Genomic DNA, 26,348 nt, shown 5'->3' on the forward strand with positions numbered 1-26,348 from the left:
ACCTTTTGCATATCAACTTACAATTAAATGGTTAAGCAAAGATGTATTGTGTAGGGTTGAAGGGCAGCAAGAGTGGTTCAAGTGTGTCTGCCAATTTCATGAACTCATATTTATGGTGTCTTTTCTTTTCAACAGCAGAATAATCAGCCTAATAATTTTAACCAGACGTACACTTCGCCCAATCTTTCATCCATCTCATTCAACAAATCAATGATTGCAAAATAATGATGAAAATAGCAGTGCAACCGTCTAAAAATATAATTGACACCTCACAAACCATATTATATTGCAATTTGTGAGTGCTGGGAATTGAATGTATATGACTATATTCCATCTCAATTTTTATTTACTTGAGTGCAAAAGGCAAAATTTCTCGCTACAGAGCCTCAACATCCCAACCTTACAGATATGGTGAATAGGGAGTATCAAAGTGGACCAAAACCTACAAGCCAACCCGGCCTAAACCACCTCACGATGTGGCGAGTTAGGACCTAATATTAGTATATATATAGTAATAATCAAATGAGATCATCTCTTCCCGTAAGACACTTTATAAATACACAAAAGTTACTAGACAAATACATACATGGTAGCTTGTATGCATTCATGTTGGGCGAATTACACACAATCTAATCTGATAAATTTATATATATAACATTAAAAAAAAAAACTAAAATACTATAATAAATTTATTTTTATTTTTTTTTAATTAGCTTGCTAAGCCCGTGGGTCCACTTGAGGCAGGCTAGGGTTGAAAAATTCTAGCCCACAAACCGACCTACAAAAATTGAGTTGTTATACCACAGATCAGGGTCCACCTTGCATGGTAGGCCCTGGTCCAAAACGACATATAAATTGTGTATTTTTAGTATTGGAATTGTAAACTTCTAGAATATAAATTGTGTTTCTAAGTCAAAACACATAACAACTTTAGAAGGGAATTTGGGAATACAATACAGAGTCATCAATTACTAATCTGTTAATATTGTGTGACGAGTACATGTCTCATTTTTTACTCTCTATGATTTGGCATGCTTTGATTGCTCAATTAAATAGGAGGCCATGATATTTATCCATTCCTTTTTTTCTTTCTCTAATCAAATTTAAACACAAGTGGGAGTAAAAGTTGGAAGTCCTTAAGTATTTTTTTTGTGTGACTGTAGTATTTAAAAAGAACTTGTGAATACAAAACTAAATAATCAATGTTAACATTGTGTGTTCGTAGTATACAAATTGTAAATTTTTAAAACGTAAATTGTGAACATTTAGATCCAATCCAGCTTACAAGATGAACCCCAAGTCCCCAAAATAATTTGCCACAAAAATTACAACCTGCAACAGAACGGACTAACTCATATTGACACCCTTAATTGTGAATGAGTTAAATCACGGGAACTCAACTCTTTAGGTTGGAGAACTAGTACCTGATACCTACAACGGCCACAAGGAGACCACCCCTATTATTGGATTAATTTACTAAATGAAATTTCCCTAACTTCAGTTTAAATCTCCTTACACATGTTAAATTCATACTCAAACTTACCAACTTACAATAATATAAAGACTAAATTGAACATTTTATATTAATATAATACTAAACCTATTAACATCCATTAAGGTTCTCATTGCATAAATAAAAGCAAACTTTTTCAAAATGTAAGTAAAACCCCCTACATATGAAATAGCATTCATAGGGGAGGATAAACAAAAAACCTAAAACAAAGTCAGTCATCATGTTAAAGATAAATAAACGGCCAAAACCAATATAACTGTATCCTGACATCATGATTCAGTACTTGTGACTTGTGAGCATAACCTCGCCAACTAATCTGTCCCATTTCCAGGACTTATGTCCTCATAGGAAACCAAACCCCTCTTACCATCTGGGGAGCTGGATCTGGATCTGGAACTATGTGATGCATTCCTTGCATGCTTCCTGGGAGCAGTTTCAGGTGAACTAGAATGAGATGCACCACGGCTTCGTGACCTCGATTTCGACCTTCCTCGACTTGATGGTTTCTGGTTATCCACTCGAGGCCCAAGCCGAGACTTTAACCTATCACTAATTGCTGGCCGCCTATCCACAGGGCTACGGCTGCGTGAAGGGGACCTGTTGTGCTTTTTGCTTGAGGGGGAATCATTAGGGCTTCGAGATACACTCCTACTTCTACCCCTGTATCGGTATCTAGTACAGACAATAGAGCAAATGTTTAGTCTTTTAATTAATCTGATAAAACATAACTACATGCACTCATGAGAGAGAGAGAGAGAGAGAGAGAGAGAGAGAGAGAGAGAAACCTAGGCGGACTCCTCCCTTTTGGAGAACCTCTATAGCGTCTTGGTGGAGAGCGATCAGAATAGTTTCTGTAGCTTGAATACCTAAAAGAACAAAACCTTTTATGTAACTCATGGCAGCCTTCAGGTCAGACGAAATATTCATTGAACATCCTTCACTTACCTATTATCACGATTTCTTTGAATGTTCCTTCCACCATAATAGGACCGATAAGGTTGGCGTTCTGGAGATGGGGTGCGATAGCGTCTTGCAAAGGAATATTCTTTAGTAAAGCCACGCCCTTTCCTAATACGTTTGGAATTTCCATCTGGAGATTTATGCGCAGGCCGTTCAGCAGGACTTTTAGACCTCTCTCTTGCTTGGCCAGATGTTTTAGGGCTCCCACCATCCTGTTGCAGCCTAGGGCTTCCCTTAGGACTCACGCTTGGACTGCGTCGTCTTGATCTTGGCCTACCCTCAGGACTTGGTGAAGCACTCCTGCATATATAAAACAAGGTTATACACTTCAGTGGAAACAAAACAACAGGCTTAGACATCCACACACAATAACGCCATCATAAACAAAACTTCGCATAGCAAACCTGGACTTGTTCAAATTATCAGAATAATGACTCCCAGGGACAGGTCTATCACTGCTTAAGTCTCTGCCGTGACCATTATTCACAAGTTTATCATTCTTCTTAGAAAATTCACCCTCTCCTGTCGAATTTCCCTCTCTTTGCTTTTCCTTTTGCAGCTTTCTCCCAGCTTTTCCAAGCATTTGTGACTTATCCAAATCTGATGAAATGAACACACAAAATTCTAGAAGCTTCAATACAAAAGCCGTGCAATCCAATTCAAATGTCAGCACACTCCTTTACCCCAAGTCACAAGTGAAGGGGGGAAAAACTAAGGGGTCAAGGGGTTCCATAATTTGTGGCAAAGGGATGCAACAATGAGACACCAAACTAACAAATCCCTTTGTGGTTCTAATGTTGAGAGCATATTTCAAGACTTGCCTTTATGCGCAGATCCACGCCCACGGGCATTTTCATCATCTGAACTGCTATCACTGGCGCTGGTACTCAGACTGTCTGTACTGCTGGAACTCTCAGAACTCCTGGTCAAAATGTGAAGTTTCAAAAGGCCAATATTAGATAATACTGTGAAATGGACCAGTTGCAAAAGAAAAGCAGAATAGTGTTTCTTTTAGTGAAGAAAATTGTGATACCGTTTTGTCTTGCGCTTCACTCTTTTATGACGGGGATTCTTTCTCCTTGCACTCCTTCCATTCCTCCCTTTCTTTGCATGAAGATTCCTCCCTTTTTTTGATAACCTCCTCCTTTTTTTGTGCCTTCCATAACTAGAAGAACTTGAAGACTCTGATTCAGAAGAGTCTGAACAGGAATCAGTGTCTGAAGAGTAGGTGTCAGAATCTGTGTCAGAGCTGTAGGAATCAGATGAAGAGTATCTCTTTCTCCTCTTCTTTACACCTCTGGCAGACTTCTTGTGTTTATCTTTTGCTGGACTATCAGAGCCATCGTCAGAAGAAAGCTCTCTCACAGACTTTTTCTTTTTAGCTGGATATCAGTAGTCAGGTACCAAAGACAAATGTATAAGAGATGAACCATATAAATGCAGCAATAGGATAATGCAGTTCACATTGAAGCTTAAGACTAAATTGGGTATCAAACCCAATAATACCTTTATCATCTCCAGTTTTGCCATTAGTCTTACTCTCTGAGGTTTCACCACAATCAACAATTTTCACAAGCTCAGATGTTTTTCCATCAGCCGTTCCCACCTGTTCCATTTTCTTTAGGATATCCATTCCCTTCACAACCTTTCCAAAAACAACATGCTTCCTACACATGAACAAGAAAAATAAAATAAATAAATTAATAATACGTTTTTCCCTCAACTATAAAATAGCATTTTCATTTTGTCTTTTACTATCAATTTAAGTCCAGGGGTGGAGCCAGAAAAAATGTTGAGTGAGGGCGAAGATGCACATTAGAAACATCAAGACAACTGGGCTAAACAGTTCTTCAAAAGTAAATTTTGTTTGAATTAATTTTTCGTAATTGAATCATAAAACTTATTTAGAATGTTAGTAACATTCCTCTCGTAAATGATTTGGCATTACTCCATGTTAGCAACTTATTTAACTATTCATCAATCATCAAGTGAACACATCAATTTAAGTATTATGTTGAGAACATTCATCAATTCGTCTAACAACCATTTAATCAATTAATCTAATAACATACATCAATTTACCAAGTTGTAAAAAGTAAAAACATGTATATGTCCGCAAAATCATAAATAAATTTGATACTAACTAATAATTTTTTTTTTAAATATCTGATAAATTAACATTCATAAATAAATAAATTAACTAAATGTAAAAATAAACTAATAAGTTTTTATAACAAGTCCTCTCATTTAATCATAATACACATGCTAGTTTAATAATTAAGTCCTCTAATACACATAGTGGCTTCACCATTAAATTTAACCAAATTTAGTCTCTCAACTTTTTCAAATGAACCAATTCAAATGTCCACACTTTTTCAACATTTCACCAACCTTCACCTTTCTCTATTTAACTACATAATGACATTTTAGACATTTTGGAGCAATTTAGTCATTTGAAAAAGTTGAGGGACCAAAAGTGAAACTAACTCTAACAACAGCAATAATAATAGGTTAAGTCATGACACAAGTATAAATACCATCTACAACCATAAGCAGTAATAACAGTCAAGATGACAATTGTCAACAGCAATCACTTCATCACTTAAGCAATGAAGCGATTGGCGTTCTACTGCATTGATACATTGAATTGACCACATATATAAAAGTGAGGAAAATCAATTGCTTTAAATTGAAGCAATCAAGGTGAAAATAGAAGAAAAATCGTATTTTTATACAAGAACCAAGTCAGCTTAGTCTTCAAGGTGAGAATTACTCCTAAGAGTGACAACCCAACCTCCAAAACTTTCTCAAATCTTGATCTAGCGCTTACCAACTCCATAGCTTCCAACGATTAGTCATTCAGTCAGTGACTCCATAGCTTTTGGCAATTTGCCAACAACTCGATAGCTTCTAGTGAGAATCGATCATCCTGATGTGGACAAATTTCCGGATATCTTCAATTGATTATTATTTTGGATTTCAAGCTATTTCCATCACAGATGTTTAGTAGTTTCCCTTGCCAACATTTGGTACTTTCCTTTACAAATGTTTGGTAATGTTGGGGATAAGGTGGACGGGCCCGCACTTGAGGCCCACGAGGGAGGCATAGCTAGGCTCAAAGAGGGTCCAACGTGTGGGCCTGTTGAGTGTAATGTTTGCTAGACCTCGGCCTAGCTCAGGGCAGATGAACTTTGGGCACATGTTAGATCCATGAAGGTAGACCCAACATCCCTTCTCAGGCAAGCCACGAGGCCCATGTTTGAGACAGTTCCCTCTGTCGCCCAAAGGATGATGCTTAGAGGGAAATAGAACAGGAGGGGCATAGACTCAAAGGGTACAGTGGGGCAAGAAATCAAGCTAGCCCATACCACCCATATAAATAGGCCTTGAGAAGGCCTAGAGGGGGAATTTCTGCTTCTTTGGACGAGCATAACCCCTTTCTTCCCCTTTAGAATAGAACTCTCACCAAGAACTCCTTGGGAGCTCATTTTGCACTCACTGGTAACTTGCTAGACCGCCTTTCTAATCTTATGCCCTCAGGCCCACCATCTCATAATACCTATCAGTTCCCATTAATCTCTATTACATTATCATTGTAACCCCAAGTAAAATACCCAACAAGTAGTTATGGAATTTATTTTCCTTTTTAGTTTAGGAGTACTACTTATGTATCCCATCTATATAAATGGAATTTATAGGATAAATAGAAAGAGAATTAAGTGAAAATTAAGGAGAAAGAAAACTCCCAAAAATTCCTAGTTATTTTCCCTACTCTTCCCTCCACCTTTTCAATCTCACAAAATAAGCAAGCAACCCTCATCTTCATGCTTTTGCCGGAGAACACAACATTTTGGTTTTGTTACCAAGCGTTGGCTAATGTATGGGCTCTCGAAATTTTCATGCAAACAATGCAATCATCATTGCAAAAATTAGAAATTGTGGTAGACTCCCTTCAAACATTGTCAAACACGATGCACAACTTAGGGAAGTTAGTAGAATCATTGATGACCAAACAACAACCCCAAAATGCCTCAAACTCAAACAACCACAATCACCTTGCCGCCAAGCCCAACACCAATGCCCCTTAACTCAAACCCATATTCATCCAACCTCTACAACAAACCGATTCACCAACTAGGAGTTCCCTCACATCTCAAGCAAGGGGGGCCCATTGGTCCGGTTGCATCGCTACAAGCTATACTTTGACAATACTCCTACTCCAAAGTATGAGATGGTGGGAATGGCAATGTACCACATGGCGAACACCACTTAACTTTAGTATAAAAACTGGATTTAAAACAGCCACTATTCTTCATGTTAAATTTTTAAAGATGCGTGCCTCATTCGCTTTGGTCCACCATAAAGCATTAGTTTGCTAGGCAAATTAGCCAAGTTGAAGTAGTTTGGCATACACATCAAGGATTATATTGATGAATACTAGATGATGTTATCACATACCAATAAGGTTTGATATGATCAACAAGTAGATTTATTTACGACTAGCCATGACAAAGTCCATCAAATTGACATTGAGTGCTGCAAGCCATCCTCCTTAGACAAAGCTATCAATACTGCCCAAGACTATACTCAAAATTACTGGCAATCATGCACCTTGTCATCAGCCACTACCAGTCTAGCAATACTATCATGGTAAAGCAACCACCACTCTTCCAGACCCACACATCAAGCGCTTCTCACAGGAAGTAATGTTGGACAAAGAAAAGTTATAATTGCAATGACCCATGAAGGGCCACCGTTGCAGACAAATTATACATTTATACATGCTCAACTTTGATGAATAAGTGGAAGACAAAGCAATTGAACCAACGGCGCCAAAGTAAACCATTCACAAATTTCTTGATTTCAAACTTGAGGACAAACATGATGTCCTAGAGGGGAGTGATGATGTGGACAAATTTCTAAATATCTTTAATTGATTATTATTTTGAATTTGGTTATATTCCTTTACAAATGTTTGGTAGTTTCCTAGTTTAAAGGTTTGGAAGTTTGCTTTACAAATGTTTGGTAGTTTTTGTTATTTTCCTTTTCAGTTAAGGAGTACTGCTTATGCATCCCATCTACATATATGGGTTTATGGGCTAAATAAGAAAGGGAGAATTAAGTCAAAATTAAAGAGAAGCAAAACTCCTAAAATTCCAAGTTATTTTCCCTATTCTTCCCTACCCCATTTCAATGATCTCAATAACCCTGTGACGTGTGTTTTTGCCAAAGAACATAACACATCCTCTATGAGGTATGTTACTCTACTTAGTTGATCTAGCATTCGCTTTGCTTCATTTTCTTATCTTTTTTCTGTTTTGGGAAGATGGAGCTCCTCATATACCTTGAACCCTAGGCTGATTTGTCAAGAAACTACATCTCCCACCTCTCTCAATTTCCTTACTGCATGTTTTGCCCAATTTGTGATCAGAAAGTAACACACAAAGAGTGTGTAATGGGCAAGCTTTAAAAAAAAAATTATAACGATTACAAAAGTCAATATCACATAAACAATTTACTTGACTCAAACATTTCAAAGCAAAAAAGCGCACGGAAGCGAAGAGCCCGGGCTTCACTTTAAAGCGAAAGCGCAAAGCGAAGCGTCACTTTTTCACATAAAGCGACGCTTTTTTAAAAAATTAATATATATACTCGAAATACTCAAATAGTAATGTAAAATGACATAAATAGTGATAAACAGATAATCTCATAAACTTATAAACTAAAGTCACAATATCATAATAATACAAAGTTAGAAATACTTGGTCATTAACATAAAATCATTCAAGTCATTTATTATATCAATTTCAAACCCTTCAAAAAAAAAACAAATTATATCAATTTCAAAACTAAATTTAATACCAAAAAAAAATGAAAGAAAAAAAAAACAAACAAACACACACACACACAAACAAACAAAACAAAACGTGTACTGTGAAGTGTAAACTACTACTGCCAAGTGTCCAACCAAGACTCCAACTCTATTCCTATTTAACATTTTAACCTCAGAACTCAGTCGTCTTCTTCAACGTAATAAAAGAGAGAGAGAGAGAGAGAGAAAAAAAAAAAAAAAACGCACACACACACACAACAGAGAGATGCAGCGTGATTTATCTCAGGATTCTGAGTTCGGCTCTCAGGGAGGAGGCAGCGGCGATGGTAGAGGCAAAAAGCAGTGAGGGACGAAGGGGTGAACAGGGTAGAGGACGAAGGTCTAGGGTTGAGGCAGAAGGGGCTTTTCGCGACTTAGGGTTGAGGTTAGAATTTAGTTCCGTTTTTTTCTGTTTTTGACCATTGACTTGCGCTTTGAATGGTAAAGCGTCGCTTCGTCAAAAAGCGCGCACTTGCCCAGGCAGAGCAACACATCATCGCTCGCCTTGCTTTTGCGCTTTAAGAGCAAAAGCGAGCGCTTTTCACAAGTTTGATTTGACTATTATTTGTAGTCAAAATAAGTCATTGTTTCAGTAACATACTAAAAATTTTGGTAAAATCAATCATTTTTGTAATATAAATAATTTGGGCAAATGAGTATATAGTGTTAAATCACATGACTTTTTTTAGGGGGTGGGGGGTGGGGGGGGGGGGGTGGTTAAGAAAGTATGTGCCCACTATAAATCAAGATCCGGGATAAAAGCATGGAACACATCTTGTGCACAATGACAACATTCATGTGAAGTGTAACTATTGACAAGTCAATTATGCTTGCAATAGTATTAATTTATCTAAACTGTACAATTTTGTCTTAAAGTTGCATTGCAAAACATTACATATCAACTAGAATCAGAATGTTTCATATTTATCAGGTTGCATTGCTGCACTTTTCACATTTAAAAACTTTGTTCAAGATGATCATCTAAGAGAACTGGGAGAAAATAAGATATCAAAATTAAACACATCACATACCCATCAAGATGTGGTTGTCGTTTAAATGTTATAAAGAACTGGGAACCATTTGTATTCGGACCGCTATTTGCCATAGAGAGAAGACCAGGCTCACTGTGGTCCAGTTTGAAGTTCTCATCTAGAAGAAAATAAAAAATGTATATGAAAATTAAAAACCACCAAATAGAATGTTCACATCGCTAAGGAAAACAAAAAAAAAAATAAAAAAAATAAAAAACCCTACCAGCAAATTTTCCTCCATATATACTTTCTCCACCAGTACCTGCAAACCATTAAAAGAATGTTGCCTAATATATATGTCCATGAAGGTGGAAGTAGAACAAAGCTTCTGCACCAATTGAACTTCAGGACCCAGAAGTCAGGAAAGCATACCATTCCCTTTCGAAAAATCACCACCCTGCAGAAAAGAGAGGCAAGAAAAACAAATATCAATACTATCTCACTACACTGAAAGATTTTAATCAAACGTTCTTAAGAAAACTGTAAGGCACAACAGACACATGGAGACAATAATTGGGTACAAATTATCTTTCAACAATTCAACATGTCACAACCAGAGAAGGAGGCATCATATATCATCATCACAATAGTGTGATTTAACATAAAAGCTGTTCTACATTCTTGTCATCATTCAAGTCCAAAGTTGAATACCAACATTTAAGCCTTAAATTGAATTAATTAGTCAAAGTGTTTCTGAAATTTTGACAATAAATTGAGAGAGAAGAATCATAATATTGAGCCATTTCTTAAACAAATGCTTCATCAAGGCATTGGAACATACTTGTGCCATAAATCCTTTGATTATCCGATGAAATATGCATCCCTTGTAATGAAGAGGTTTCCCAGTTGAATCTCCAATACCTTTCTCACCTATGAAGCACAGCATAAAACCATACCATTGACCATATCAACCAACAGAAAGTAAAACTACATCCATATAAGTGTTTGTGAAAGCAAATAAGATGAAATGAGAAAGAGTAAATAGAAGCTAGACAAAAGGAATGTTAAGATTAGAGCACTTCCCAATTATTTTCCTCCTCTGATGCATTTTCAATTGCCATGCACATTAATGGAAACAAGAGTAAATTTCAAATGATATGACAAAAATAGAGTGATTTTTAAGCAACCCTTCCAAATAACCTTTCTATTCTCAACTGTAAACAAAAATAGCCTTACTTTTCTCTACCAGAATCAAACTAAGGTAATAGTATCCATGACTGCCTCAATCATGAATTACACTTTCTCTACATCTCCCCCATGACCCTAAGGCATAACAAGTCATCTGTCATGATGGAGGTGTGTTGGAACTACACCAGAAACAATATCAATATAATATATCCTCAGTGGAGTAAAATGTACTCCGCAAGTTACCTGGTGACTGGTCCACAACAATCCCACACAATCTAAACCCAAAAAGGCTCCTCAAATTATAGGCCCTGCTCAGTTTTTATAATTGAGGCTTCTACAATTTATTACCAATAATAAGTGCAAGTCCAGAGAAAATACCAGTGCAAAGTGCCCGGAAATTTTCAGCTGTCCTAGGAACAACGTCAGCAAATAACTGCACAAGCCCAGAAAAAAACTTTTACTGAGATTAGGTATAACAATAGGGGTTGAAGTAAATGCACTTGAAAAGAGTAGGGTCAAGGTTAAAAACAATGAGAGAAAAGATAAATATAAAGGGTTTCATATCAGCAGTGACCTCCATAACAATCCTTTGCACAGGACCTCCATCAAATGACACATCAAAAAAGACAAGTGGATTCTTCTTCTTCATCACCTTCCACTCAAAAAGCTGAAACATGAACACAATTTTAGAACATACAGTAAAAAATCTCTTAACCAATTGCTTTTCAAATGACTAAATTACTCATTGCGATTCCATTGTGGAAATTTAAAAGGAAATTAGGGCAAATAATTATATAAATTAAACCATTAAACCAAAACTGAAGAGTCAAAAACACAAAATCATGGAAAAACATTAGACATTACCAAAATTGGAATTGTACAATTGAATGAAAAAAAAAAAAAATACACACACACACACACACCAAAACCCTGAACCCTAAATCCACCCCAATATCAGTGGAAGAAATAAGCTTTTACCAGCATTGAAATACATAGTTTTTTGTAGTAATTGAATACAGTAAACATGCTTTTACTGGAAAAATTAAGATCTTGATTCTCGAAGCATGAATGACACATCAAGATTAATAAAGACCCAACCGAATAGAAGGCGACTGAATGATTCGTAGAGAAGTGAGATCGAATTCGTACCCCAACCGGAGTGACGGGAACTCTGTCTGAATGAACTCGTCAATTACAGTGAATTAGAATAGACTGGCGTCCATCGATTCCATCTGCACGACTGCTGTATACGACTGAAAAGGGAGAGCAGAAGGGCGTTCTTTCTTTTTACGGACTAGGTTTAAGGTTTTTGCCGCAATTTTCTGATTAAAATTGTAAGGAAAATAGCAGGTTAGGACCAGTTCGACAGTCAAGTCCGGTCCATTTGTTACAATAAGTGAACTAGGATTAACCCGTTTTACAATATTGAATTTTAGTTTTTGGTCCATGGACCAAGCCCGCTCAGAACACGGTACACGTTAAAACGCCGTCGTTTCTTTAAGTAAAAAAATAGCGTGTTGTTAGTGTTAACGGAGTGCGTATTTTTTTGTATGTTAATTACCAACTGACACTACAGTATATCTAAATCGACACTGCCTCACTATTATTTTTATATTATCAAATGAAACTGCAGTTATATCAAAATGATACTGCAGTTGTGGTGAAATGAAACTGCAGTGTATATAAAATGAAACTAAATAACATTTCATATATTTGAGTGTATATTGTACAATGAAGCTGTAATTATATCAAAATGATCATGTAGTTGTGTTTTAATAAAATTATAGTTTATATAAAATAAAATTAAATAACATTTTCACATATATTTTTTTTAAAGCAAACAAGCAAAGCAATATTATTACTGCAAATGCATGAGAATATAATCAGGAGGGACAGAGTCTCAATACAACGAAACCCCCTGGTCAGAGACCTTCGAAGCTAAAGTATGTGCAATACTATTTAAACAATGAAACTGTAATTATATCAAAATGAAACTGTAGTTGTGTTGAACTGAAACAGCAGTGTATACAAAATGGAACTGAATAACAGAGTTACTTTTTGCGGAAGGGTGCGGAATGGCGGGAAACGGATGCCGTTTCTTTTCATTAAACAAAACGACGTCATTTTGCTGCGCGGTGCATAATCGATTATGCACTATGGTGCATGATATAATTTTCCGTTTGACTCGTTAACCTTTACATTTATAAACGATATAGGGAAAAGGGTCAAATAAGCCCCTAAACATTATTTAAAAAGTTAATTAGGTCTCTACACTTTAAAAAAAAAAAAAAAAAAAAGGTGCAATTACACCTTTTAACATGTCATACTGAGGCAATGAGGCCCAAGAACATGTAAATGACCTGCAATTGTAGGTCATTTTGATTCCGGCAACCGGCGGAAGATGACCATTGGTCACCTTCTCTCAATGAGAAGGCGACCAGAAGGCGAATTGTTCACCTTCTCAATGGAAGGTGACCAACTGGTCGCCTAGCGCCAGAGAAGGCAACCAGTTGGCGGAAGGGGACCACTGGCCGCCTTCTCTAGTAGTTGGCAACCGGCAACGGTTCGGCCGTCGCCCGTCACCCGTCGCCAGAATGAAAAATGACATGCAATAGCAGGTCATTTACCAGTTCTTGAACCTCATTGCCTCAATATGACATGTTAAAGGGTTTGGTAAAAGGATAAAACAGAGAGTTAAGTCCCCGAGTGTCGTACTCAAGGAGTGGTAAATTTGGAAGTTTCAAGAGATTAATAACGAGGGGATTTCAAGCTTGTCAAGCGTTGATCTAAAGAAAGCATAGTACAAAAGGATTGAACGTATGAGAGAAAGTATACAAGAGACAACAACAATCAAAGAAAGCGACCTATGATTGTTCCTACGTTACAATGTGGATTAGTGCATAAGATAGGATAGGAGTGTGTGCATGAGGATTGTGATTTCGAGAGGAGTGTTTTGCAATTGCCGTAGCCAATTTTCGTTTCTACGGCCTATCGTAGACCAATATGGCACCCCGAGTGTCCATAATTTCTACGAGGCAATCATTTTACACTTAGACTACATTCATTCTCGGGCCATTCCCTCTCGGATCTAGGACGGGAAATGTGGAAGGACTACAAGGCTCACCTAGGCTTATCAATCTTTTGCCTAAGCCTAGGTTTCTGAGATCATTCAAGAAGGTTCCTCTTACACCCAAACAAGTTGTGATACGACAGGTCTAATTCCTTCACTCGTGCCTTCTCCTGTACCTTCGACTGGCTTGTTGTCTTCCCTTTATTATACTCTGATCATTCCCCTCGCCCAATATCTTCGTTATGCCACCCGCCAACGTCAACCTTTCGAGTTCGGGTCTGTATCCCATCAACTCCTTTTGTAGTAGTGTATAAGGCTTATTGAAGTTCTTTATTTGCAGAATGTGCTTTATATACATAGCTTTACTTTCAATATTGTGTTTGCTAGCCAATAGACAAACAAGTCAGATTGTAGTTTACTTGTGATGGTTGACAAGTGTTTGATTCAAGAGGGACATGGTATGAAGATGAGTGGTTTTGCTAAGGTGGATAAAGGATTTTACTATCTAACCAATCCACTAACGAAAAATAAGTTCTTTTTTATGTCAATTTTACACATCATAATAATGTCAGTTTTTATGTCAATTTTGCACATCATAATAATGTCAGTTTACACACATGACATAACATACTAGGACATTTTCCTATTAATAAAATGTATCTCGTGGATGGTGTTCAATACTCTATGATTGAAAAATAATTGGTTTGTGATGCTTGCCATTTTGCTAAGCTCAAGAAAAGTTCATTTCCTATCAGTACAACTAAAACTTATGCCTGCTTTGAATTCCTATATATTAATATTTTGGGATCTCTCTCAATTTTTATATGAATGGAGAATATTATTTCCTAAGGGAAGTGTCTTATTATTGCTTCCTATGGCAAGTTTCGCATCCATGCTTAATAGTATGCATGGTTTTTTTATTGCACCATTTATTTCTAGTTGTTGTGGTCTAGTTACTTTTAGATTCACTTGGCTTGTGTTCTACTTCATGCTTATAACATTTGTCTTTGATTCTCCCTCTCTGATAGTATCAAGTTCACATAATTTGGAATATGCTTATCCCAAACAAGGTTGGCTTCTTTTAGAATAATCATATCTTGGCTTCTCAACTGTACAACCTATATTGAAACTAAATCCTCCCACCTATTTCTTAGCATTATCTATAACACCCTCAAAATTCTAATACAGGAATGTTAAATAAAAAGGTAATATAGATAAATGAGTTTCGTTTTCAAAAGAGAATTTAAGTGTGGAAGCATAACAACACAGAATCTAAAAGGTGTCACGCCACATTTGGGCCAAAGCAAACCCAAATTGTGCTAAGGTTTCTAAACTACTAAACCATTATCCAGAATCTAACAAGTTTAAATTCAACATGTAGAACCAACATCTCAAGTCTCAAACTACAAAACCTAACAACTCATACTAAGGCAAAGGTGGTACTATTTCTAGAAGTCTACTCGGCTCTCTCAATAGCAACTACTTCATACCTAAAAATGTTACTTAAAACGTTAGCGAGAAATGCTAAGTAAAATCCTACTCTACCTTGTTAAAACTCATGTTTTTTAGAAAAGGTGTAACTTAAAATAAGTTTTGGTATTTTACAGAACTATTTACACACACCACTTAACTAAGGAGATTTTCAAAAAGGATTATATTATACACACGCCAAAACAATAGGTTTAGTATAAGGTAACTCACCATCAATCATTTGGAAACAAGACACGACACTAGAAACGTTTCAAGTTTCAACAGAGTTGACTCAACCCTAACCCAAATAAGAATCGATAACTCAAAGAAGGCATAACAGCAGTCCACAAGTACGATACCCACGAGTACTCAATTCAAAATCGTACATATATACATATAAACATAACATGAGGATATGTCATTTGATTTCTCAAATAAACTTTCAATTCATATCATAGTCATATAGATAATTTAAATTTCATTATCAATTAATAACATAGCATAATAATACATAAGTGAGCGGAGGTATCCATATCATAATCGAAGAGTCAAATAATGCACAAGTGTGGAAGACTCAAATCACAATAATCAATGTCAATACCAGTGGAATTAGAACTAGAACCTTAAGTGTGCACACATCCTAGGGATTCCAAGCCCCAATGTAGTTACTAGCCCTAGTACCTCGTGATTGTTCTACCAGGTTACTCACAATAATAATCATAAAAGCAACCCGGAGCTTTCCACACAACCGGGTCAGTTCACAATGGTTGATCAAAGCTTTCCACATAACTGACCTGTCCGGAGCTTCCCACACAACCCGACCCATTGCAAACAGAGCCGAAGCCCGCCAATACTACACAGTTCGTAATGGTTGATCGAAGCTTCCCACACAACTGACCTATATAGAGCTTCTCACACAACTGGACCCATTACAAACAAAGTCGGAACCCAAAGATTCTCATAACCTCCCACACAGTCTAACAAAAAAGGATAACCTCCAAAATAATACATTTTTAGAGTTTTTTTCCAAAATGGTCCCTCGACTACCGCTCATTCTCAATTTTGCATTCCGACTTTCAATTGCACCCAATGTGGTTCCTTGACTTTTAAAAACTACCCCAAATTGGTCCTCCGTTACCTTTTCCATCAACCAGGCGTTAAGTTTGGGGGTATTTTGGTTATTTCGTTATGCTTTGTGGTTTCTGTTATCTCCGCGTCTACCAATCCCATCGCAGCCGAAGCAGCCAGAGACGTCTCCTCCAGCCGACACCCCTTGAACCCTAGAAACAGCGATGCCACTACATACCATCGCAACTCTGACCGCCAGGGAGTCAAAAGTCTCGAGGAGATTTCTGATGACCTTCGTATAATGCCGACCCAGGATATGAAATTGGCAGAAGAAAGGGGTTAGCTTGACAACAAAGGATGTAGCAAAGGCGGCTTTGTACTTGGGCAGCGATGAGTCTAAGTATGTGAGCGGGGTGAACCTGTTGAGCGATGAGGGATATTCCACAACCAGGCGTTAACCGAAGCTCTGCCATGGAGTTTCCCGTCTATCTGGGTGAACCAGATTCCCAGTTTCTTATAGCTGAACAGAATAATAAGCTTTTATCCCCGTCGCTGGAAAAGAAAGACTTATGCGAACAACCGCGTCGCGACTCCGATTTCGTTGACCATCGCCCACCCCCCTCCTTAGAGCTCACTAACTCTAATGCTAGAAAGAAAAAGCAATCACACAATACAACCAAATAAACCAATCCCCGGTAACGGCGCCAAAAAGTTTATGTACGGGAAGGAGCTGGTGAGTATACGGGTGTAAATTGTCGTTCCGCTAGTGATTGAGACTATGTCACGTACTTGAGTGACAACTAAAGTTCTAGGCACCAAAGCATTAGAACCCACAAGAATCCAAGCAAATTCATAATCAAGGTTGAGTAAATGTCAACAATTAAAGGCTAAAAGTCTAGTTAAGAAAATGCAATTTAAACACGAGTAAACACAATAATAAAAAGATGGGCTCAAATTAGGGGATGTTGCCTTGGGATGCTTTAACAACTTAGGGATTAGGGGAGAACATCAACCAAAGGAACATAACAGCAATGCACATAGAAATCCTAGCTTAAAGCCACTTTCATGAGCTAAATGACAAGGATTAGAGCAAGGATTGCCCCAGTCTCGTGGTGTATCAATTCCTAACTCTTAAAACACATAAGCATTTAGGCCCCCAATTCTTCCCTATGAAAAAAGAAAATAGGGTTGAGAAAGGAGAGGCTTAAGTTCTTCACCCAACTTTCATTGTGGAGAAAAACTATCCAAAAGCAAGTTAATAAGAGTTACGTACCAAATATTAACAAGATTCAACATAAATCATTCACAAACATATGAACCCTAGGTTAGATATCTTCCCCCATATGCAATAATCACCTATTTAGCATCTAGGTTGGCAATAACTCCCTAATCCAAGTCCAAAAATGGACTACTCACACTTTATAAGCATAAATAACAAGAAATCACAAGAAAATATCATAAACATTGCACAAAAGCTTAAAAGAAGAGTAAGAAACTTCTCTATTGAAGATGAAGAATTTGTGGTTCAATCCCACTCCAATCCATGATTAAAAGCTCTGTAGATGAGTTAGAGATGAAATACTAGACTAATCTAAGCTATGAAAATGAAAGGAAGTGAAGAGGAATCTAATTTCTAGAGAGAAGGTAGAGAGAATTCTAACCCAAAAACCCTAGAGTGAGAAAGTTGCAAGATGAAAATGGAAGTGTAGAATGATGCAAATCTGAAAATTTCGCCCCTTTAAAACTGCCTTCAGCCCATTATTTCCCATTTACGCATGCTTTACAGCGTGATGCGGTGAGTAAATGGGAAATAACATTATTTCCCTTTTACTCCGCCATTACTGCATGACAGCTCGCATAAATGGGTCTCCTGATGCTTTCTTCGCTGATTTCAACTACTTAGATGTCCTAATTAGTCTTCATGGTCTTCATAAAAGTTGTAGATCTTTTCGATGCAGATCCATGGCCACCTGAATCACCTCGATCGGACACTCCTAGCTCCAGATATGTTCATATTACCAAACAGTGATCAGTTTTGGACTGTAAGTTTGAGACTTCAACTTCAATGACGATTTTGACCCATGTGTCTTCCTTTTTAGGCTTTGATGATTTTATAAGAATTGTAGCTCATTGAGTCTTCTTTCCAATGACACAAGAATCACTTCATTTTATCATTCCTAGGCCGAGATATAGTCCAATCACTAAGGTGTCGACGTGCAGGTCGGAAATCTCAATTCCATGACCTTTTGCTTCTCTTTTGCTTTGGTTTGCCCAAATGACTAAAACCATTAAAAACACCAACCTAGATTCCTTTGGAAGTGTTGCATCCATCTCCATAGCTTTACATTTGGCTCTTATTGACTCCCAATTCATCCAAAATGCCTCAAAAGCACACAATTGCCTGCAACTCTACAATTTATGCATCAAAAGATATAAACAATGGAATTAAAGCACTTCTTTGCATAAAATCAAAGTGTTTATCACTCAAAATATGTCTATACAAGGGGTAAAAATATGGACATAAATGCACTTATCACCCACCCCCCTCCCCCGTCGATTGAGGCCTTGCATGGGCAATCGGAGTCCACCGTTGGAGTCAGGGATGTTGATCGTCGTCGCCAATTTTTTTTTATCACCCACCTGTTGCGAACTCTCAAGTCGCGATGCAGTCAACGTCAATGGAGGTTCTCCCAGCGGTCGCGGCTTTGCATGGTCACTCCGAGGCTGTGGATTCCCAGTTTGGTTAGAATGATAGCAGCCAAAACACAGTTGGCTTTGATCCTATATTTCCCCATTTCAACGTACATGCTCTTGCATAGTCCCACGATTGCGCACTTGGATGCAGTGTATGTGTCAGATATGATCCCGAACATCGCCGTCGAGGCGCTTGCCGAGAATATTATGCTTCTCTTCTTCGTCAGAATCATCACCCTGGCCGCGTGTTTGGCGTAGAAAAATGATCCCACCACATTTGTGTCGAAAACTAGGTTGATGTTTTCTGGGTTGGCCTCCAAGATGCTGGTCTCGCGGCTCTCTGTTTGAACAACTGATTGGAGAGAAAGCTAGGCCTAAGAAAGAGAACAGAAACCAGAAAACACAACGAAATGACCAAAATACCCCCAAACTTAACGCCTGGTTGATGGAAAAGGCAACAGATGACCAATTTGGGGTAATTTTTAAAACTCAAGGGACCACATTGGGTGCAATTGAAAGTCGAAATGTAAAATTGAGAATGAGTCATAGTCGAGGGACCATTTTGGGGAAAAACTCTACATTTTTAAGACATATTCTCCATAATACTTAAAATAATTGTTATTCTTAAAACACACACACACACACACACACACACACACACACACACACACACACACACACATATATATATATATATATATATATATATATATATATATATATATATGTATGTATGTATATGTATATAAATAAATAATATATATATATATATATATATATATATATATATATATATATATGTATATGTATATGTATATGTATATGTATATGTATATAAATACGTATCATAATACATAATACCTTTGTAGTATCAAAATATCATATCACAAAATATAGGATTTCACATAGAACTCTAAAACATTACAATAGATTATTCATTTCTCAAAACGTAGGATTCACCATCTTCAACAGGTGAATCCAGTATCAATAGTACAACAGGCTTCAACTTTCTTCTACAATTGGAAACGAATCCATGTCAAACCCACTACTGGGAACTGCCACCAAACGCAGATTACTGCTGACCACAATCTCCCCCGGGGGCTGTCCGGGTTTCCATAGATGCTGCAATGGATCATGCAAACCACAGGATGGGCTTTGGCTTATGCATGTGAGACAGTGAAGGGCTTGTTCTTGGCGTGATCATCTTTGCTAAAAGGGGTTTGTATGTTGTTCATGAGGCTGAAGCAATAGCTGCACACGAGGCCTTAAGTTGGCTAAAGGCTCAGGGGTGGCATCGCTTTGTTTTAGAGACAGACGCCCAAATTGTATCACGTGCCATCGCCGCAGGTCAAATCTACACGCCATTTGGGTTGATTATAAATGAGATCCGAGAGATGCTCCGTCTTATGCCTTTCGGGGTTTTTCGTTTTGTCTCTCGTAGTCGTAATATGCTTGCTCATTATCTAGCTAGACATGCTTTTAAGTTTTGTGGGGGAGGACAGGCTAGAGTCTTTTGACTCTGTTCCCCGTTTAACCGTTTTCTTTCAGCTCATGTGTGCATGAACAATCTCTGATCTCTTATTAATATATGTGTGGTTGTTTTGGTTTTTCAAAAAAAAAAAAACGTAGGATTCAAATTGTAGAATTTTCCCCACACAGACATACACGCGCGCACACACACATATTATATATATATATATATATATATATATATACTAGTTTTTTAGGCGCACGGTGCGATTGGGATAATGCCCAATGTTTTTCTTTAGTAAGTACTTTAAAGTATATCAAGGCAATATTATATTGAAATTGTTCATGCATAGATAATTGAATGTTGAATTTGTGTTTTAAATAGGTAATTTTAAGTTTACAAATGCAAGATAATATAGTCAAGATTGATTATAATTGTCAATAAAATAATTGTATAAGTATTTTGAAACCAAATACGGGACATAAGGGAGAGCAAATAAAAATTAGAGCATAAAATATTAAATATCTACTAATATTGAAGAGATAACCGCTGATTGCCAAACAAGGACATTGTGAAATAGTTTCCCATTTCAATTTGTTGTGTGATTTGAATACTCTTTTTGTAAATAAATCTCCTAAGTAGTTAATATGATTGACTTAATTATATATATTTTTCATTTTTTTAAATTTTTTTAAAATTATTATTATTATTATTATTATTATTATTATTATTATTATTATTAAATATATGTATACCCTTGATATAATTTTTTTCAAATATCTGTTTATCAACCGTTGATATAATTCGCTACTCAAATTCGCTAACTGTTGATTGTCAAACAAGGACATTGCGAGGCAGTTCTCACTTCAATTTGTTGTGTGATTTGAATACTCTCTTTGTCAACAAATTTCCCAAATAGTTAATATAATTGACTTTATTAATTATATTTTTTAAATTTTGTCATGGTATTAATAAAATACTTTGGTAAATAAATATATAGCATTATTTTGTATTATAACCTGATATTTAATTAAAAAAATAGTGCACAAAAAAGATAATAGACAATGTAGTGAATATAATCAATTGATGAATTTGAATGTAAAGAATTTTTACATTGGAGAAATATAAAGATAATATAACTAATAAAAGTATTTCTCTTAATTAATTTATTGATAAGGAATAATTTTTTTTTAATAAAGACATTGTAGGGACAATGTAGTGAATATAATCAATTGTTGAATTTGAATGTAAAGAATTTTTATATTGGAGAAAAATAAAGACAATAGAATTAATGAAATTATTTCTCTTATTTAATTTATTGATAATGAATAATTTTTTTGAATAAAGACATTATAGACACATAATTCAAAATTAAATAAATGCATATGTATTATTTTTTGTTGTAGCTACTAAATTATTATTTTTAATTTAGTAAGAGTAAAATAGAGTACTAATTATGAAAATTTTGATTGGGATGAGATTCGAACCTAAGACCTTTCTTATTGAAATCAATGAGTAAGTTAACGGTGAACTAATAGAAACTAACGGAGAAAATAATATTTAACGGAAAAGTTAACGGATAATCATATAATTAAGGATAAATTAGTAAATCTCAAGAAAAAATTAAAATATGATCAAATCTGAGCCATTCATTTGATTAAAAAATTTGACCGCCATTTTTTCTACCCATTATAGGCCTAACTCTCTTGGGCTCTTATTAGTATATATATATATATATAGTAGATATTTTTTAAATTTTTTCATGGTATTAATAAAATACTTGGTAAATAAATATATAGCATTATTTTGTATTATAACTTTGATATTTAATTAGAAAAATAGTGCACAAAAAAGATAATAGACAATGTAGTGAATATAATCAATTGATGAATTTGAATGTAAAAATTTTTACATTTGAGAAAAATAAAGACAATATAACTAATGAAAATATTTCTCTTAATTAATTTATTGATAATTAATAATTTTTTTTCACTGAATTAAGACATTGTAAGGACAATGTAGCGAATATAATCAATTAATAAATTTGAATATAAAGAATTTTTATATTGTAGAAAAATAAAGACAATATAACTAATACAATTATTTCTCTTATTTAATTTATTGATAATGAATAATTTTTTTTGAATAAAAGCATTGTGGACACATAATTCTAAATTAAAGAAATGCATATCTATAATTTTTTGTTGTAGCTACTAAATTATTATTTATATAATTTAATAAGAGTAAAATAGAGTACTAATTATGCCAACTTTGATTGGGATGGGGTTCGAACCTAAGACATTTTTTTTTTGTTTTATTGAAATCAATGAGTAAGTTAACGGTGAACTAACGGCAATTCTTAAAGTTTTAACGGAATTAGTAACGGTGTGTGGGTATTTTAGAAAATTCTAGTGTAAAATTTAAATCTTATCAATCTTTTAATCAATCTGAGCCATTCATTTGATTAAAATCTGTGACAGCCATTTTTTCTACCCATTATAGGCCTAACTCTCTTGGGCTCTTATTAGTATAGTAAAATAGTAGATATATATATATATATATATATATATATATATATATATATATAACAATTTTCCAAACGTTTTCATACATATACATTTGAAACCAAGAATAGTGTACTAAGAGGCATAGTTTATAAACTTTAAAGATAGGATTTTCTTGCAAAAATAACACTCATTTCTTTGAAAATATAATTTTATAACACTGCCCACTTGATCAGATTTAACAAAAAATACACCAAAACACATGGGATGAAATTACGGAACGTATAGAATGTATAACGGGCTCCAAGGGACCTACTCACCATGAGGCAGACCCGTTACCCTCGCAGGGCTAGGTGGCGGGCTGATGGAGCCCGTCACCCTGAATCGTAAACTCCACGCATAACAAGCTAAGACGAACCGATCCGCACGGACTGTAAGACCAATCAGGAAGGAAGTGAGACCCGTCGGCGAAAACTCATCGAGGAAATTGGAAGAGCGACTGAACCAGCCTGTCGAAAGCTTAGATACACCGGATGAGAGGAGGAGTCAGGCAGGTGGAGCTGGACGAGAGGAGGAGCCAGATAGCTAGGACCGAGAGAGTGCTTGGACAAGAGGTGGAGTCAAGCGGTGAAGGACAGATGAGTGGAGGAATCAACCAGGATGATCCGAGTGGATGATGGAATCAGGCGGCTAAGACCGGGTTGGGTTAGTAAAGTAGTCAACCAAGATGAACCGAGTGGGACGCAGACCCGGGGCCGAGTGATTGAAGGAGTCAGTGAGAGGTGACCGAAAGGGGAAGTGTGTGAATGATCTATTGAGTTGAGTTATTAATGTGCAATTAATGAGATTTAATGCCAATAACGAAGCACTTCATGGGGGAGAGCAACGAGCCGACAATGAGTAGTGGATAGTTATGTCATTTATTATTCATAATTAGTTCATTTAATGTATTAATTAGAGGCTGAGTGCAACGGTCACTCGTGCTAGTATAAAAAGCCTTCATAGGTCACTATAGAGGGGGTTAAGCATTCTGAATATGCACAAGAGATCTTGTGAGCACATTTTGAGTGTCTTTGCTATTTTCTGGTGAACCGCCACCTTTTCCGGTTGTGTTGGACCACCGGTAGACTACTTTAAAAGTCTATACACCAACAGCGGGCTTCACCGCCCCACCACTCACTCCCGTTTCCTTCTTGCCGCGGGGCTTGGTCACAGGTGCCACTAGATTTTCAAATTAAATAACACCACAAAACATTCAAACTTCATGCTAATAATACATTTTCCTCAAAATACAACTCAATATACATGTAATAATTTTGTGAAGATCAATACAACACAAAATAAGATATCCATTGTGTTTTTCAAGCAAAATACACTCATAAGATAGATAGCCGTCCAAGTATGAAAATGAGGTGTTTTCACTACAAGAAAAATACACATAGACAACACTACAAAGAAAACAGTTTTTAACAAAAGTGTTGTCTTTTGTTTAAAAGACAATAGTTTTGTCCAAAACCGTTGTCTTTGACGCAACACTTTTGTCAAAGACAATGGTTTTTACCTAACCGTTGTTATAAGTGTGTTCTCTTTGTGCATTTTGTGAAAAGACAACACCACAACGACAATAGTTTTTTAAAATCGTTGTTTATGTGCATTTTTTAAAAAAGAAAATGGTTTTATTTAATTGTTGTCATTAGTGTGTTGTCTTTAAGCGCACTTGAATACACAACACTACAAAGACAACGATGTTTTAAAACCATTATCTGTTCGTGCATTTTTTTAAAGACAATGGTTTTATTTAACCATTATCGTTAACGTGTTGTCTTTAAGCGCACTTGAATACACAACACTACAAAGACAACGATTTTTTAAAATCATTGTCTTTGCGCAGTCTTATTTTTTTAAGACAACAGTTTTATTTAACCGTTGTCGTTGGCGTGTTGTCTTTAAGCGCACTTGAATACATAGTGCCAACACTATAAAGACAACGGTTTTTTTAAACCGTTGTTTTTGCGCGCTCTTTTTTTTTTAAAAAAAAAAAACGGTTTTTTTTTAACCGTTACGTTGTCGTTGGTGTGTTGTCTTTAAGCGCACTTGAATACACAACATTACAAAAGACAACCGTTGTCTTTGCGCGCTATTTTTTATTTTTTTAAAGGACAACGATTGTTTAAACCGTTGTCGTTGGGGTGCTGTCTTTAAGCGTACTTGAATGCACAACACTACAAAGACAACGAGTTTTTTAAACCGTTGTCTTTGCGCACTCTTTTTTTTTTTTAAAGACAACGGTTTTATTTAATTGTTGTCGTTGGCCTGTTGTCTTTAAGCGTACTTGAATACACAATATTACAAAGACAACGGGTTTTTAAGACTGTTGTCTTTGCACAGTCTTTTTTTTTAAGATAACGGTTTTATTTAACCGTTGTCGCTGGTGTCTTGTCTTTAAGAAAACTTGAATATACAATTCTTCAAAGATAACTGTTTTTTAAAACCGTTGTGTTTGTGTGGTTTTGTTTTATTAAGACAACAATTTTGTTTAACCGTTATCATATGTGTGTTGTCTTTTAATATATTCTTTTGCTAAACCTAAACATCTTTTCTTCCCATACTTCACAAAAAATTTCCTCTTTTTTGCCTCTCCAGACTCTGTCGCCACTGTACACACTTGAGTATTTTTCAATTTTTTTCAAAACACTTTCTATCGTCGCCTACCATTGAACATTGTTGTCGCCATCAGCATCTCCATCGCTGCCTAGCTCCACCGTCGCCGCCTATTGTGTCCGTCGCCACCCAGCAATCGCGATGCTCGGACCTCACATTGCCTAGCCACCCAGTGTTGTCGGTCGATGCCCCGCTCATTGGTCGCCCAGCCACCCAGCGACCTAAGTGCACACAACTTTAACAAGAACATGAACTATGTGGTTCACTCATCCACACACATGACAAATTGAGATGCTACTAATAATAAATATTAAATCCTGCATTGTAATTTAACTTATTTAGGTCGCTCATAGTTGATTAGCTCAAATCAAGAAAAACTAATAATAATATGTTTTTTTCAGTGTAACCAACTTGAGTTGGGTTGTCCCCTTATTACACATGACACATGTACTGGCATATATATATATATATATATATATATATATATATATATATATATATATATTTGTTGAAAAAATCGCTAGGCACCTGGAGACTGTCTAGGCACAATTTTTACAACACTCTTTTATATATATATATATATATATATATATATATATATATATATATATATATATATATATTGTGAGTGTACTTAAAAGGCTCACTATTTTAATGTTTAATATGCGTAACTGCACAACTGCACGGGAACACTTCCTGGCTAAACATTAAAATAGTGCCTTTTAAATACATGCAATATATGCAGTTGTGCAGTTACGCATATTAAACATTAAAATAGTGAGCCTTTTAAGTACACGCACAAGAATTGTGAGAGCTCTAATTTATAAAGCAGATTTAAGAAGTGATTTGGATGGTATCCCTATAACTTCAGGAGGCTCAAGAGCTGTGAATTTCTTCATCTCCTCT

General features: G+C 36.1%; 1 protein-coding gene across 2 annotated transcripts; it reads right to left on the bottom strand.

The window, feature by feature from the left end:
• Positions 1-1,603: 1,603 nt before the first annotated feature.
• LOC109182866 (peptidyl-prolyl cis-trans isomerase CYP63) lies at positions 1,604-11,890 on the bottom strand. 2 transcript variants are annotated; one of them, XM_019333092.1, is made up of 14 exons: positions 11,654-11,890; positions 11,079-11,171; positions 10,883-10,937; positions 10,158-10,246; positions 9,749-9,773; positions 9,600-9,638; positions 9,377-9,494; positions 3,980-4,140; positions 3,507-3,855; positions 3,295-3,395; positions 2,878-3,073; positions 2,465-2,773; positions 2,299-2,382; positions 1,604-2,185 (listed from the first exon to the last, which is right to left on the bottom strand). In XM_019333092.1, the coding sequence occupies exons 2-14, from the start codon at positions 11,151-11,153 to the stop codon at positions 1,825-1,827; spliced, it is 1,962 nt and encodes a 653-aa protein (XP_019188637.1). In that variant the 5' UTR covers positions 11,154-11,171; positions 11,654-11,890; the 3' UTR covers positions 1,604-1,824. The 2 variants fall into 2 exon arrangements, with proteins under 2 accessions (XP_019188637.1, XP_019188636.1); XM_019333091.1 differs by having other exon boundaries at positions 2,299-2,379; positions 2,459-2,773.
• Between the last annotated feature and the right edge of the window lie 14,458 nt (positions 11,891-26,348).

The sequence above is a fragment of the Ipomoea nil genome, unplaced genomic scaffold (assembly GCF_001879475.1).
Source record: "Ipomoea nil cultivar Tokyo-kokei standard unplaced genomic scaffold, Asagao_1.1 scaffold1074, whole genome shotgun sequence".
In the NCBI taxonomy this organism is placed as follows: Eukaryota; Viridiplantae; Streptophyta; class Magnoliopsida; order Solanales; family Convolvulaceae; genus Ipomoea; species Ipomoea nil.

Bases quoted from the DNA above. Each gene is read 5' to 3' on its own strand.
- LOC109182866 (XM_019333091.1), bottom strand. From the start codon at position 11,153: ATGAAGAAGAAGAATCCACTTGTCTTTTTTGATGTGTCATTTGATGGA. The intron at 9,495-9,599 runs GTAGGGTTTTTT...ATTTTCTTCTAG, and splicing joins ATATGGAGGAAAATTTGCTG to ATGAGAACTTCAAACTGGAC. The intron at 2,774-2,877 runs GTTTGCTATGCG...TTATATATGCAG, and splicing joins GATAATTTGAACAAGTCCAG to GAGTGCTTCACCAAGTCCTG.